Source organism: Pempheris klunzingeri, chromosome 8, assembly GCF_042242105.1.
Source record: "Pempheris klunzingeri isolate RE-2024b chromosome 8, fPemKlu1.hap1, whole genome shotgun sequence".
NCBI classification, from domain to species: Eukaryota; Metazoa; Chordata; class Actinopteri; order Acropomatiformes; family Pempheridae; genus Pempheris; species Pempheris klunzingeri.
In genome coordinates, this window is record NC_092019.1 from 8,324,779 (window position 1) to 8,341,925 (window position 17,147).

Genomic DNA, 17,147 nt, shown 5'->3' on the forward strand with positions numbered 1-17,147 from the left:
GCTGATGTCTAGGATCATGAATGCTATGGTCATGAATGAACAAAAAAAGCAGCCACTGCCATGTATATGTCTTTACTATTCAAGTTTGTAAAACCTCCATTTTGATTGAACTCCATCAATTTTGCCTCCAGAGCTACTCTGCATCTGAGAAACATTTGTACAATAACAACATGGTATAAGGTAAAACAACCAAAAAGAGAGTTCAGTGGTAAATGATGACTGTAGTCTTTAGGTCATACATCCAGCACCATATCATAGTGTGGTTCCTTCTTCCTCCTCCCACACTTATTTATGAGCACTGTGTACAATGTCAACAGTATGACCCAGTAACTGGCATAGACGACCGCCCCTATGATCAAAACAATCTTTTCGGATTCAGGAAAGGGTTTTCTAGTCTGCAGGATTACTGTGTAGATAATCCCAATGAAGAGGATGGTGAACCAGACTGATATAGGAATCAGACCAATGAAGTTCACCACTATTGTTTTCCTCCCAGAGGTCCCCCATCCAGACTTGTTGATTGTTGCTATAGCGAACATTTTGGCTGGCAACAGGCTTGACATGTACAGTACAGAGTAGAACGACATGAACACCATGACAATGTTACCTCTGAGGCAGCTGGCAAATGATGATTTGATAAGCGCCACCGCCTGCACAATGAGTAGAAACAACAGAATATTCCAGAGCCTTCCTTGGTAGAAGAGTTGGATGGCAGTGGCGATGAGGAAAAATGGGAAGAAGCCTGTGATCACAGCCTCATAAGTCATCCATAGATGGTGTTTGTGGAACCACATGGAGTTGTATAGCCATTCTCTGAAATATGACTTACTCCATCGAGTTTGTTGATTGAGCCACCGCAGGTACGTGATCGGCGTCTCAGTGAGGCACTTTGATCGTGCGGTGTATTTGGTTGCATACCCGAGGCTTAGAACTCTGTTCGTAAGATGGCGGTCATCCCCAAAACTGCAGTGGGATCCCATGAAAGTCTGATTGTACCAGTCTTCAAGGAACTCATGCAGGAGGGAGTTCCGGTACATTCCTAAAGGCCCACTGATGCACTGCACGCAACCAAAGTAGGACTGGCAAGCCCGCTCGATGTTGAAGGCCATCCAGTAGCGCACACTGCTCAGGAAGGAGATCCACGATTCGTATTTGTTTAGGATCTAGGGAGGGATTGATTAGCAGAAAGAAAGAAATGGAGGTTCAACAAAAAATATACATGTAAAATCTGTCACTTTTGCGGAATAAGACATTATTCTTAATTTTGGATCTAACCTGCACATCTCCTCCAACGCCTCCCACCATTGGATCTTCTTCTAGAACCTTCACCATCTCCACCGATGATGCTGGGTCCAGCATGGTGTCAGAGTCACACACCTGAGTAAAACCCACAAAATAAACAGTAGGTTACTTGTGTTCGACTGTAGGGCCAAAGTTCATCTATTACTGTCATAAAACAGCAGACAGACGAGGGGGGGTTAATTATCCGAACTGAGGGTCTAAGGAAATTTGGTGATGTATGCTGCACAGATAGTAAAGCTCTTTGAGGTACAGTACACTTTAACAGTCAGCCCAGAGTCTCCCCATCAGATGAACAGCAAACAGAGTGGATTAAACGTTCTCCCTATTTGTTCATACTCTCAAAACTATGCAAAACAGAGTAAAATAAAATCAATATATGCAGTGCAGGAGCACCCTTTCTTTTGCACAGACAGACAGACAGACAGCATTTTGGTGGTCCAAAAGGAGATTAATAAGATATAAAAAGGTGAAAGGTAATCATGCACCCATTTAAAGTTTTAAGTGCCCAATTAACAATATGGCCAGTGGATAATCTCCTGCAACAAACAGCAACAGCTTTAAACTTAATCACCCTCCACTATGTTTCTGATGTTCTTTTTTTTTTTTTTTTTAGCTCTATCCATTTTCTTCTATAAATGGAAATTGTCCTGCCTAACAAAATCAGGTGATGAAAAATCTGGAGCCCACTCCCTATTAATAAAACACATCTGTTACAAACAGAGCCTGATGATAGTAAAAAGGCATGCAACATCATCCCTCCTCTGCCTGCACGTTGAAGGGTACAATTACTGGCTTGTTTTGAAATCTCTGTTTTAAACAAGAGGTTTCTGGCAGGCTGTAGCCAGCTGCAGATATTATACAACTTCAAATCAAAATGTCTTTCAGCTCAAAGTCTCCTTTTTGTAATGCAAAACTCATTAAAATCATTCAAATGTTATTACAGCAATGAGATGTTCAGTTGTACTCATTGAGCAATATGTCTTTTTGTAAAACCACCAGCTGAATAATGTGATGTGTTTTGGTCAGTGGACTGTTTGAGTTTACTTTAATAACTATTCCAGGTTTGTACATTTGATTAATGAGTATATTAATTAATAAGACAAATACAGTCCGAGTAGTGCTGAAAACAACTTGCAAGCATATAGCCAGGATTTGTTTTTTAATTTAGAAAGCTCAGCTCTTTATTCTTAGAATGTAACATGTACCATTATTCCTGAACCTAAAATTAATAAAGGTAGTTCTTGTTTCTACCAGCAAGTGTTATATCCCACAGCAAAGCCCACGGAGAATGTTGTAATTCGCTTCATGATAGATATTGAAACAGATATTTTCAATTCAACCAATCAACAGATTGGTTGAATTGAAAACCTTCTAGAAATGCAAATACAATTACAGGGGCATAGAGTACATTAATATAGTCATTCATCAGTTGTCCATGGCCTCGGGACCTAGATAGTCAGGTGACAACACACAGAAAATCTTGATTCGTGAAATAATCTACATGGCATTCAATAAACCGTTTGTGCAGTGCATGATAACTTTTTGTGACCCTCATCTGTTGTGAAATTGTTCAATGTGCTACTTTAATTAAGTTATGAAGCTGTAAAAGGGAAAACAGTTTCAGTTTGCAGTGAATCAGTGTATTTTTTCACCAAAGGAGGATCATGACATTAGTTCAAGAACTTTCTAGTTTATTAGACCTATCTCAGCTGCATGGTATTGCAGTAAACATCTGGCAATGAAAACAGTCTCTCAGTCTTGGTGCAGTTTTACCCATAGACATCATTTTCTGTAGTTTAACACATTTTTCATTTATTCATTGGAAAGTGCAAGTAATGGCCCTTTTTAACACAACTATGTAGAATTCAGGAAAGGGTGTGGAGTCATACACTACTCACAAAAAGTTAGGGATATTTGGCTTTCAGGTGAAATTTCAGGATGAACCTAAAATGCATTCTAACCTTTCCAGGTGAACTTAATGTGACCTTCTCTAAACTTTTGAATGCACATGTCCAACTGTTCAGTGTTTCAGTACTTTCTGCACAAGTTGCTGTTCTCTAACAAGAAGCTTAACAGCAAAATTCACAACAGGTTTGATCCATGAATCGACCAATACATTTCCTGCTTCAGTTAGAATTGGTATTTAAACAGTTCTCCTCATCCTGCTGTTCACATTCTGACATCATGAGACCAAGACGACACCTAACAATTGATCAGCAGCACCTCAACACTGGAGGCTTCAAACAGGAAGTCCTCAGACGGAGGTGTTCACTGAGCTTAGAGGGTCACAGAGTGTCATCAGGAGGTTGGAACAGTGATACAGAGACTGGAAGAGTCACAGAAAGGAGAGGAGTGGACGTCCTTTGGCCACATCCCAATTTATTGAGACACTGAAAATTTTTTGTTGTGGTATACCCACCACTGTTGTTAGATTTTCTTTCAATAAATTGTTTAAGATGAATAAAATGACCATTGCATGCTTCTACTTAAATGCCCTACTTTCATGATATAATATCACCGTAGCATTCACTTTTTACATTTTCCATATATTTCACCTGAAAGTCGAACATCCCTAACTTTTTGTGAGTAGCGTATACAGTCCAGACTACAGCTGTGGCTACAAGTGACAATTCAACAATGCAGCTAAATGCTAAAATGTTGTGTAACAGTAGCACATGGAGAAAAGTCAGAAAGTCAGTTAAATGACTGTAATGTCAGTTGCACACTAATATCTACCTGGAGTTTGCTGATATTAGCTCACTTAGTCACTGTGAGCTGCTGGTCACAGCAGACCAAATGAGGCTTTAGCAGCAAAACCCCTGAGTGAACTGAATTGAGCATTTTATTTTATTTTTGATGTGTACAATATGTTTTTTTCTTATTCCTAAAGTTAAATAGTTTTGCTTTGATGGAAAAGAACGATGCTCTTGGTTTATGACCATGCTATCTATTTCCACACCAGCCCATATTTCTATCAACATTTTCTGCCAACAGAATAAAAACAGGTCTTGTGGTACCTCATCAGCGTGGGTATTGGCAAGCTTTGTACTGTGGTTAATGTTTTTAGCTTCTGTTAATATTTTAAGACACACCACCACACAATGTTTCAGGTTTATTAGACTTCAGCCTGCCAAACACTTGAACACTTTAAGTGTCATTAACGTACACTGAGATTATCATTGTTTAACTGATCCTCACAGTATTTCACTAAATCCCATATAGCTTTTTTTTCCTACAGAATTGTATGTCTTATTCAAGTACAATTTTAAGCTATGTGAGAGCCAGCAAACGCATACCAAAACCTTTTTTTGACACAGTTTTGGGCCCAGACTCTGAATACCACTCATGTAGATGATGTAACACTCAACTCTGTGAAACGGATCTGTTATTACACTTAGAGCATCAGCTACTGCTGCCTTTCTTCATGCTACACTGCACAACACGATGTACACAGCCACCATCCGTCTAAAAGCAACACAAAAGACTCTTTGTGGACCCCATATTTGGTTTGGCAGAGCTCCACTTCCCCTCTCCAGCCGTCTCTCTCTCTCCATCTCTCTTTCTCTTCCCTTTCCGTCTAACTCCAGCTCACACTGATGTCAGCTTGCCCTTGGCTTACCTGTGTTTGTGTATGTGTGTGTGTGTGTGTGTGTGTGTACATGTACAAAGACATACACACAGTCACATACCACTGAATATTTCACCTGTCATATAATGGTGTCTAATTTGCACATTGACAAATGATATTGACATTTACACTCCTTGCACCCCTCTTTTTGTGTTTCTTTGCCCCTTTTACATTCAATCTAGTCATCCCCCTCAACTCTTGTCATCAGTCCTTTATTCGTCTCATAGTGTGAAGAATAAAGAACTAATTCTCTCCTTTTAATATCCATTTGTACTCTCACTGACTTACCTGCACATAGTCCACGCTCCTCCCCAGTGCTTTGAAGGCCGTATACATGACCTCTCTCTTCCCGCCCCACTTCTGCATGATGCACACACACTTGTTGTTCAGCACCACCCTGGAGATTTGCTTAAGGCTCTCAGCGTAGCTCTCATCCGTCTCCTCCGGCCCTCTTTGGTGAAAGTTACTCCGCCACACGTATGTGGCTGATTTGTCCCACCCCATGATCTCTTTAAAAATCTCCATCATGTACAAGTCATCGTCTGAGTTCCCGTCAATCACCATGATCACTTTGATCCCCGGATACGTCAGCCTCTTCACCGACACCAGGCACTTCCTCAGGTAGTTTGGGTCCTCTTGATAGGCCGCAATGCACAACGCCAAGGATTTATTCAGTTTAATCGGCGTCTCCAAGGACCGCCGCATGTTACGGTGTTCCAAGAGCGCAAAAAGGCTCTGGATAATGAGGTGGATGACCAAGATGGCACCGTACAGGCCAAAGGATAGGTGATTGCGGGCTGTGGTGAAGAATTGGTAGCCCATGATGTAGGCTGTAGAGATGCCCACCAGGAGGGATACGCCGAACATGGTGGTCCCAAATATCCGCAGGTAGGTGAGGACTCTCTGACACCTCATCTAGGGACAGAATGGTGGAGAAAACATTCAGTCAATAGGACAAAAATGACAGGATTTTAGTGTATTATAGCATCAGACTTGTAGTCATCAGACTTGTAGTCTGATGCTATGGGATGAGGTCACCAAACTTAACCAAACATTATGCTCATTTGTCTTTCCTTTTAAATATAGCCCAACTAAACAAGAAGGTGACTTCCTGTGAACATCACATGACCATGATAGAAGAGGGAAATTAAAAATATATATATGTTCACATGTATGAAGTGATCTGAAACTACAGAGATCCAATAAGATGCGACATACAGAGCAAACATCGACTTCAATACCAGCAGGAAGATTTATTCAGCTTTAATATGTGAAAAATGCTTATTCAGAACTTTTCAGCCTGCTCTCTTATGGCACACACAACCTTGGTATATTACAACAAACCCAGGTAGAGAAAGCAGTAAAGTTTCTCCGCCTTATTTTATTCCCTTCCTCCCCCTCTCGTTCACTCTACCCCTCCCCAAAATCCCTGTCTAAATGTCAGACAGTTGTGTGTAGCCGATTGTTCCAACTCTCCTTTAGTGTGGGTGGGCGCACATTACAAGATTTCTTGACCTAATTAACCAACAAGCTGGCTGCCTCTGCCAAATGTGCCTGGGAGAAACTGTTATGATTATTTCTGTCTGCTGTACTGTAAAGAAGGAGTTCAAAGGCATTTTTAGGCAAGCATAATATATATGGAACTCCGATGCGGACCATGAAAGGTTATTGTGTGTGTTTTTATATAGGGACCAGTGAGGAACGTCCCCTTGCTTTTGTGCCTAAACTCTAAGTGACAGTCTTATATGAACTTGAGTCCTGCTGCACAAAATACTGAAGTTTCCAGCCCTCATTATTGCTACCGCCATCTGTTTGGCAGACCAACGGAGACCCACTCAGCGTGGCTCGGCTCTGCTCAATGCAGGGCGGACCACCCTGTGATGTCATCTGTTTATATCTCCGTGGGAAGAGGAAGACAAGAGCTTTTTAGATTCTCTAATGCTGCACGTGTGCTTCTTCCCCCCGTGACTCCCCGTAGAAAGTATGACAAGGAAATCATTTTTAAGATTAAATGGATATAAAGATTAAGACGTACAGAGAAGAGAGGGAAGATGTGACATCCATAGCATAGAGGAAAGGTTTAAAGGTGGCTTAACCCTTTGACATTATGATCACATCAAAGTACTCTTCTCGGTCAGTGAGTCAATATGGCGCCCCCATGTGGGACACCATTTTGACATGTTGAGCTGCATTTTAAAGATTTGAAATTGTTTTTTTATCATTACAAACAATTTACATCATTGTATATCCCATCATTATTTACTATATGTAAATGATACATGTAAGTTTAGTCAAGGCAAGCAAGACATGTAAATCAGGACAAGTAATAAAGTCATTCAGAAGAAGTGAACACAAAGATGAGCAGTGTTTGTAATTTGGCAAGAGATCTTCACACCACACCTAAACATACAAGACAGACGAAGGGAGGGAAAAAGACACAGAGACAAGAAGAGAAAGAATTGTAAAGACGGTCAGGGAGAGGAATGCAGAGCCAGAGGGAAAGAAAGAGAGAAAGGAAACGAAAATTGGTAAAAGCAGATAATAGTGACACATCTAGACAGAGTGCAAGAGAAAAACAAAGAAAGACACTGAGGATAGTAGAAGCAGAGAGAGAGAGACTAAGCTCAGGGAGAGGAATACGAACACACACCCCTTGGCTCAGACATAATGCCTTGTTCATTTGATCGTTGGATGAGAAGGCCACAACCAGTGTAGCAGGCCTCCTCTGGCACGTGGCAAGGCTCTTAACGTCAGCCGCTCATTTACAAGACCCCTGACACACGCTATGCACACACACACACACACACACACAAATTCACATATAACAGCTTATTATACGAGAGAGAGGAGTGTGTGTCTGTGAAAATACACATTTTTAATTGTGTTAAGCTGAGAGAGTATTTCACCTTAGACCTCCTTTATTTTGCGCACATATGTGTGAGCGTATAATGTTTCACAACTATATAAGGTAGTGCAGAACAAACTCTTTCACCCTGTCTCCCTGCATCACCTTTGATTGAACTCAGACACTGCTCAGGAGAGAACATGTTTCACCGTAACTGTGCCACCAAAATATATGCATCGATTGCCATGTGAATGTTCGATGTTGATTGAATTGTAAAAATTGTTGGTATTAGGATAGAACACAGATCTTTTGATATACTCCCATGACCAGGGTATAACACATTCATAATTACTGGGAATTTACAGATTCCATTTTGCCTAATCTGCATGTGTTTGGGCCATAAGGGGAACTTGGGAGAAACCACTGCAAACACATGGAGAGCATAATACAATCCAAACAGCATCTGTTGCTTTTCAACTGCTTGTTTATTTATGATTTGCACATTACGGACATGCAGTGCTTGCTTTGGTTAAAAGTTGGTGGTTAAAATAAAAAAGCAAACTGTGAAATTAAATTCAAGTCATGATCCACAGAAATAAAAAGCTCTTGCTCCTTTCTTATTACAGACCAGCTGAATGCAGTCAGCTTTGTGAATTCAAGTGATGCAGTGCAAAAAGACACATCTCAAACGTTGCCACTCTGTGATGCTTTGCTCTTCATCCCATACACCCTTGTGGGCGTGTGATCCGATGCAAAGGTCAAGACTAACACTTAGCTCAGACTGCAGGAAGATGAACTACAGGCTAAAAATCTGTCATAATGAGCGTCCAAACTTGGCCCCGGCCCCAAGAGATAAAGCCGCTAATTAGAGGAGTATCTGTGACAGTAAAGGTGTCATTGCCACATGTGGATGTTGTCACTTAGAAGTGTGTGTTCGGTGCAGTATATGACGTGTTTTGGAAATGTCATTAGCACATATGGATGATATCACCCCAGCTTTCGCTTTGTTTTTTGTTTTCTTTGTATCTTGGCGCATGTAAGTGACAGAAACCTGTCACTATCTCCTTTTATTTGTGCGTGTGTGTGCGTGCGTGTGTTTGTGTATGTGTGTATGTGTGTATGTATGTGTGTGTCTGTGTCCAACCCTGTGGTGACCTTGGGTTGGATGCTTTAGCCGTTTCATTCCTCTGACGTTAATAAAGTCTCTTGAGTAAAACTCCCACCGACTCGGTCTCAGAGATAATATTACAATAATGTACGTTCACAGATGGAGAATAGATGGTGGACTAGCATATGAATGACTGAATGAATGAATGACTGAATGACTGAATGAATGAATGAATGAATGAATGTCACGCAGTTGAAATAACACGACAGGGTCTGGTCTAATAATCTTTAACACAGATTGATGGATGGCTGTGTTAGAACAGTATTTACTGACACCATTAAACAAGACACTGAACCCTCCAACTGTAATAGAAATGAGATATTTAGATTTGTCCTCCCCACCACTGAGCAATATAGTAACCCTGGAGACTAGAAAAATCATGTGAGCTCTTTCATTCATTTGGTCTACTCATAGCCCTGTTAGATATGAATAGACCTGGACTATGGCTTTCATAGTGACCAAACATTAACTGTAGGTGACATTGTGTCCTGTTATGCACAGTGTATTGTTTAACAATAGCGTTTCCTGTTACCATCTGCACAACATATTTTACTGTAATATTTACTGTACATATACATACCTTACTCATTTGAGAATTTATGTTTAACATCTGTAAGGGATAACTGGTAATCAGAGGTTACGAACAAGAGGCTACAGTTCTGCTAGCAGTACAGTGAGGCTAACCTAAATGCTAACACCAGAATGTGTGTACAAAATGCCATGGCAATCCTTGTGCTTTTTCACGAAATAAATAAATTGAATTAAATTAAATGTTTTGTTGCCTGTGTCAAAAGTTGAACTTGACTTAGAGTGTCAGATTAAGCATATTAGTGTCCTGGTGCGTGAGGAACTGTAGGAAATATCTTTGTGACCCACTTGGTCCTAAAGTATGATAAGTGATTTAGTAGAGACAGGGGAATACCCACTAGCTCTAACAACCCTTATGTATATTACGTAACAGTGGACAGATGTCAGATTTATACTGTATGTGGCCAACTGCTGCTGCGAAATGCCGGCCATGTGTACACGTGTGTGTACAAATATGTGAGCTAAGCATAATGCGTACAGTGTGTGTACGTGCACACAGGAAGAGATGTATGTGTGTGATTGTATGTGCGTTGCAGAGAGGAGGAGATGGTTTGACTAAACTCACAGGAGAGCAGTGGATTCCCTGTCAGCAGGGTCCCAGTTCCAAGGCCTGTGATACAACATAAAATATAACAAGGCCTGCCAGACTGTGTGTGTGTGTGTTTTGTTATACAGTACCATATGTGTATGTGAATTTGTCTGTGTGCCATTACTGCATGCATTGCACAGGCAATATAAATCTGAAGCAAAGCCAAAAAGGACAGTTTGCTGGTCTGCGTGGAGCTGAGATAACATAACGCGTACATCTTTATGTTATTGTGACTCAGCAGTCACTGGCTCGAGGTGCAACATTCACAAATCAGCGGCTTTGGCCAGATGAGTCTTATTCATAAATCAAACTTTAATGTCACTCTGAAGAGTGATCCAGTTCACACCCGTGACCAGTATACTTTGAGTATTAACACAGAAAAGGCTGAGAAGAGGCTTTAGTTTCATAAATTAAGGGCATCTTTATGATAATGTCATTATCTATGTCAGTCTACAATAGATCCAGGTTAATACAGATGATATTCATGGTTTGCTAAAAGCCTCTCAGTGCTGTTCCACTAAAGAAATACTGCACAAAGTTTATGTTATCACCAAGACTGCGCTGGGAAACCAGACTTGCTGAGGTCACAATCTCAAACACAAGATGTTCTGCCAACAGAGAACGCACACATGCAAAAATGAAAAGACGCATAGTCTGGAATATGAACATGCGATGCACATGGTGAACTTCTCCCTGTGTCTGTGTGCTAGTATGAGCTGGGCAGGGCTGGAAAAGGATGCATTTAAAAAGCATTAAATGCAGAGATGGCCCTCATGACGGTTGTAGCAGGATGCAGGAAAGGCTCACATGTTCCTAAGCAGATGACGAGGCAGAGGGGAGGGAACGGCTGGGAAAGTCTCAACAGTTGGCTGCTGACTTAGGCGAGACACATTCAAGGCTGGATCATGGCTTGCTGCCTATTTTCTTGAGCTGTTTTCTAGAATAAGGTGTACCAGATAATGTTAAGTCAGTATTAGATGACAAAAGTACAGTACAGTATATTTAACATACGGATATGAAGATCAAGAACAGTCATGTAGTTATATCTAAATTGTACTATTTCTTGTGTTGCTGCAGTTAAATTGATGCTGTACTGTTTTGGACAAAGAATGAAACTCTTCATTTTCAAAGGCACCGCTAGGAAGTCCTTGGCCCTCCTCACTCCTCCTCTTCCTCCTTCCTCTCATAAAGCCCCCATGTGGCCACAGTGTGCCGTTGTTGTGGGAGCGTTGTCGTTATAAGAACCAGAGCTAAACAGTGACACCACCCACTGCGCTACACTGCACTACTCCTTGCGTGATTGGAATCAGGTGGACAGGGCCACAGCTGGCAAAGGTACAACATTACAAGGGAGTTGACTCTTACATTCCCCTTCCCCTTCATCCTCCGCTGTCTCTTTATTTCCTCACCTTCTGTAAGCTATTAGAATCAGGTGTGATAAGGCTGTAACTGGCACAGACACAAAGGTTACAACATCCTCGGAAAGTGTTTTGCATTACTCTACATCTGTTTCTTTGTTGTGCATCGTCTCGTTCTTTTACCACAGTGGTTCAGGCTGCATTATTCTTGTTCTGTTGAATTTAAAGTGAAGGTGGACAGTGGAGCTGCAATTCATCATTTAAACAAGCACTTTGGTTACTCCATTCTCAATTCTATGCTGTTTGGTGCTTCGGTATGTCTTCTTGCTTTGACTCATCCCTAGCTGTCTTTTTTTTTGTGAATGAGCAGAAGGAAGCGATGCAACCTTACTGTACAGAGTGTGACAGGAAAATGGACAGAGGAAGAGAAGCAGGAAAAAAAACACTTTCTACTAATAAAAACAGAGAGAAAGTAGGTTAGAAGGAAGTGAGTTAGGGAGAGAAGGAGGGATGGCACACACCAAAAGAAGGAGGGGGAAACAGACTGGAGGCATGGTGGTGGATTTGGCTCAGTTCACCACCAGCTGAGGCACTGGACTCATGCCACTGTGGCAGACTCCAAGATTTTGAGCCAAAATACAGATGCTGCACTACTGAGAATGCCTCCCTCTACAGCCACTCCTCTGTCTGATTTTTTTCAGATTTTCTTCCCAATGCTTCATTTTCAAAAATGGCAGTATGAAAAAGCATCTGTCTGGTTTCTCCTGCTTCTAAAGGCCATGAAACATCTGCCTATTATGATTCAAGCCTGTCTCTGTCATCCATTGATCCAGCACTTTCTCTTATCTGACTACAGACAGTTATCAACATAGCCCTTAAATAACTTGCTTCCTCCCTACATGGTGGAAAATTCTGTTTTAGCACTCTGTATTATCTTGGTTAATTACAGCTAAGAGATAAGAGACTAATACCATCCTTAACCGCCCCGAATGGATGTATGAAAAGATGGATGGAGGTGTTAAAGAAGAAAGAAGGGCTGTAACAATATCTGCAGCTACTCAAACACAGCTCCTGGGTTACTTTATGGTATACTGTAAATCCTAGACCTATGCATTAACATTGGCATCAGGCTTCCCTATGAGACTCTGTGACTCAGTATGAGGTAGTGGGAATCTAACTCAGAACCTCACTGACATCCAAATTTTCATTTTTACTGGCTGGCTGTAGTGCCGCTTCACTGTTACTTTACCCAAGGAACCTGGAAAAAACTGTGGAATTAATGCAGAATAGATGAGGTAGGTGGTGGTGTCTGTGTTGTGTGTTTGGGAGGGGCTGCATGTATGCACTCTCTCCTAACTTCAGTAGTTATACCTTGCCTGCCCCAAGGCCCCATACGGACCCTTGCTGTGAGCAGTAATGGCACGTGAGACTTGTTGTGTGCCCTAATGGAGGCCAGCCATGGAATGCCTTCCTCTGTAAAGTAGTAAACTGCTCTGTGTGCTGTGTGGATGAACATCCTGTGGCAATGAGTCTGCAGTAAACTGTATGACTGTGTCACCCACTGAAGAGAGCAAAAAAAGTCACTTTTCCATCATATATTACATTGTGCGCAACTGTCATCTTCATGGAGTACTGACCTTGCTGCACAACAGAATTATATCTCTGTTTTGGTGTTGAATGTTCCACTAACGGGCACCAGAGATCGATTGCCTTACTCGCAACCCCATGGAGGGCTGAGATTAGGGACAGTATGTTGGCATTAGTCTGGACACGTATGTGCATTGACACAAGGTCCATACATGTACAGATAATGTATGTACAAACATTATGTCCTACAGTCAGGGCACTGGCTTTAGAGAACACCTACATTAGCTTTTGGTCACGTTTGCATCCATTTGTGCATGTCTGATCTCAGCATGGGTCAGAGTCTGGGAGGGGTTGGATTACCTGCTGAACATTTCAGCAAAGTAAATGACTGCCACTACTACACAGCCACTTACAGTCCACTATTATCAACGATTGCTAAAACTTGAAGGCTATTCAGTATGCGCAAATATCAGTCTTTCATATTAGGCATCAAATTACGCGCTCCGACCATGAGGCACAATAAACGTGTCCAAATTCAGCCTTCCCATTGGCTTACAATGCTCAAAGATTGATGTACGGGACACGACGTCATCAATTTACTTTATTCTGAGAGTATAATAATTGGCGCAGCAAAGGGTTGTACAGTTTAAAATGATTGTGGATCGACATGTCCACAGCTGGCAGGACTGGAATACAGATGATCTGATCACTCTGGACAAATTACACCAGTGAGACACATATTTTCTTAATTTCAACGTAATGGTACTTTAAATACAGTAGCTAACACATGTGGAGGAAAAAACACATAATTGCTTTTCAGTCTGAGCCCTTCCAGAGATGCTGTGCGCGTTTTACGCACGACTCAAGAGAAAAAAGTTCTCTAGTGACAGCTGGCATGCCCCCAACTTAAAGCATCACTCTCTTTATTGATCTTAAACACTGAACAACATCCTTATTTTTCAAATTGTGAAAGAATCCTCATATTAAATGTATTGACATTAGAGTTTAGGGCATTCAATTGTTCAAAATAATCACGCATAAGTAGATCTGGCTTCTGGTACAACATTTAGAAGTGTGTGAGCAGACTGAAGGATTGCCAGACCAAATGATCACCAGCCGCCTACCTTGAAGCAGCTGCTGTCCTCTCGTTCGTCCTTGAGAAAGGATGCGGTCAACTCCGGCGGCTCTGGTGCCGCTCCACAGGGAGGAAAAGTCTCGACAAAGTTTCAAAGGACACTTGTGTAGCAATGAGTCTCATGAATCCGCTGAAATTGATCCTCATTAACAAGAAAAATAAATAAGACTCACGCACGTTGCTCGAAAATATTCACGACTGCTTGTCTTCTCTAGTTTTTAGTCTGTCTGCAGTCATTAACTCTGCACCGCATGCATCTCAGACTCACAAACACAAACATCATGTCAGCCAACTTTGGCATCATTCATATAAAAAAGTATAAATAAAAAATAGACTATGCAAAAATGATAAATATCTTTCTCCATCAACTTCTGACGGTTTCATTCATATTTCAAAAGTTTTGAAAAGTTACAAAATAGCCATCAACTTTGGCAGCGTCAATCATATTGACACAGAAGGAGAGAGAAAAAAAAGTTTCCAGCAATGACTCTAACAAATTATTTGTATTTTGCTGTCTTGAGGGGCATGTAGGTAAGTATTTCTATAGTTTCCCCGAGCATCCAGGTTACACAGAGCGCAGAGAAGTGGCCAAAAGTCTGTGAGCCGCTGCTGTGTAATGCCTTCCAGACGGCTGTGTGTGGAGCCTCCTTTATGGCTGCTGCGGCTCCCAAACCCCTTTTACCGGGCTACAACAGATTGGCGTGTTGTTTTAATAAGAGGGGATGGTTTGGGGGGCATAAGGAGGAGCGACGAAGAGAGAGAGAGAGAGAGGGAGAGAGAGAGAGAGAGGCTCACTCATCCAAACTCATTCAAACTCAAGAGAGAGAGAGAGACGGAGAGAGAGTCATTTACATTGGCTGTCAATGCCCCCATTCAAACCTGAGGGCAGAGCAGGATTATGGCTTGTTCCTGAGAGGCAGTTAAAGCTAAAACCTTTGTTTTTAATTACCTCTATACATAGTGTGCAAACTGGCACATCTCAAAGTTTAGTACTGAGTTTTGGGTTGAGCCACTGTAAATGACCTGAAATTGAAAATAATCCAGGGGGAAGTTACACGCTGAGAGAACAGCTGGAAGGATCCAGACAGTCTTCTGTATAAGAACATACAGTAGGCACGTGTAAACTGCAGTTTGGATGTTATGGAATTTCAGTCATTTCATTGATTCACTGCAGCGCAGTTCCCAACTTCAGCCAGCAGGCAGTGCTGTGTAATGCAGAACAGAGAGACAGGGGCGCAATGTACAGTAGCTCATCTGAAAGGCCATCTAAAGGGAATATCCAACCAAAATCGTGACTCATTTTTATCCTACCAACACGAGTCAAAAAGTCACCAGGAACTCCTCCATCCCTGGAAACAAAAGGGCTGCAAATTTGTATCTCCAAATATGGTGATTTTGACATAGGGAGGAATAAATATTCCTATATGAGCTGCAAATAATTTCATTTAAATAAGTGAAAATAGTCGCAAAGGTGATGAAAAGTTGACATTTTGGAGATACATGGATACATCACAGGACAGTGACATATGTGCGAGTCCTCAAATATGTTGGTGGTGATACAGTGGAGTGTGTTCACTATTGATTTTCTACCATCTCGTCTTTATTTTTGGGAAAAATATGTTAATCTACTCACATGTATTTGTTCAGAAAGTCTCAATAAAACCCAGAGAGACTTTGGCCACACAAAGCAGTGACAGCACACTGAGACACACTAAAACATTCACAGGTTTTATTAAACATGTAATTCAGTAGAACTTTAAGTCAATGCCTTTTTTACAGGTCTCACATCGTCAGGGTTCATTTTCTAAACTTTGGAAAGCTCCTCCTGAGCCACTGAGCGTATAACAAAACTGTTTTCACAGGCCGAGTAGTAGAGTGAAAATATCCACTTTAAGTACCTCAGCAACTTAGCTTGCAAGGTGTTATAAAAAAAATCATGGGAATAATATGTGACATTGTAAGATACTTCCCTTTAAAATGAATCAGTATCAAATGACGCAACATGGACTGAATCAAATTTTCCATTATCTGAATCAAGGGTCTTATATAGATTACGAAGCCATTTGAGGCAAATTTGAAATTGTGGGCTAAATAAATAAAACAGACTTATCCTGACAATATTGTAATGATCCCAAAGGCTTTTGCTCATAATGACGTCTTGTGATGTGCCAACTCTGGAATGTTTTCCAACCTCACATGATCCTTTTTGTAAAACATCACGTTCAGAAGGTGAATGTATATGAGGCAAGGTGATGAATAGAAATGGGGCCTGTGGAGTGAAAACCCCCAGTAGACCTGCATTGTTTATGTATGGTGCCATAAAAACACACAGTTTCCAAGCTCCAGTGGGTCTATCCCTAACTGTACCAGTCAGTGAGCAGCATTATTGTTACAGGGGCCATATATTGTTTGGAACCAAATGAGCCCTCTTTGCTGTTTGCTGTTTTACCATGTAGGAGCTCATTTACCCAAGTATTTATTTAAACAAGGAAATACACAATCACGTGCAGACCTTAAGGTTTCCTGGAAAGTGCAGAGTTGACACAGTGTAGAGCAGAGGTGTCACTGGCATCACAGGACACCTTCAAAGTGTGGGCCTCAGTGAGTACTGAGAGGTACTTCTCTAAACATTTTTCATTTTGTAAATTATTGTACTGTAATCTAAATAGCATCCATGGCAAAGTACACATTTTGTTAGGTCGCTGTTGAATTAGCATAAGTGTTTTTATTTCTACTTGGAAGATTGTAAGTTAGCGAAGCATAAGTGCCTCTTCCTGTGCCGAATAATTTTGTACACATCCATTCCTGCATGTTTGAGTATCAACAGGACTTTTCAATCGGAGAACAGCAAAGACTGATGGGATCGAATGGTTACATTTGAACACGTTGACCACGGAAGAGAAGTTGGTGCCATGTTGTAGTCAATGCTAATGTTTAACAAGATCTG

The 17,147-nt window shown here is 41.3% G+C and overlaps 1 protein-coding gene across 1 annotated transcript; it reads right to left on the bottom strand.

Annotated features, from left to right (window-relative positions):
• Positions 1-233: 233 nt before the first annotated feature.
• Positions 234-14,325, bottom strand: has2 (hyaluronan synthase 2). Its single transcript, XM_070835910.1, has 4 exons — positions 14,190-14,325; positions 5,219-5,845; positions 1,276-1,377; positions 234-1,163 (listed from the first exon to the last, which is right to left on the bottom strand). The coding sequence occupies exons 2-4, from the start codon at positions 5,843-5,845 to the stop codon at positions 234-236; spliced, it is 1,659 nt and encodes a 552-aa protein (XP_070692011.1). The 5' UTR covers positions 14,190-14,325.
• Between the last annotated feature and the right edge of the window lie 2,822 nt (positions 14,326-17,147).

Excerpts from the sequence above, each read along its gene's own strand:
- has2 (XM_070835910.1), bottom strand. The coding sequence starts at position 5,845 with ATGAGGTGTCAGAGAGTCCTCACCTACCTGCGGATATTTGGGACCACC. Across the intron at positions 1,378-5,218 it reads GGAGCGTGGACTATGTGCAG|GTGTGTGACTCTGACACCAT; the intron begins GTAAGTCAGTGA and ends GGTTTTACTCAG. Across the intron at positions 1,164-1,275 it reads GCGTTGGAGGAGATGTGCAG|ATCCTAAACAAATACGAATC; the intron begins GTTAGATCCAAA and ends ATCCCTCCCTAG.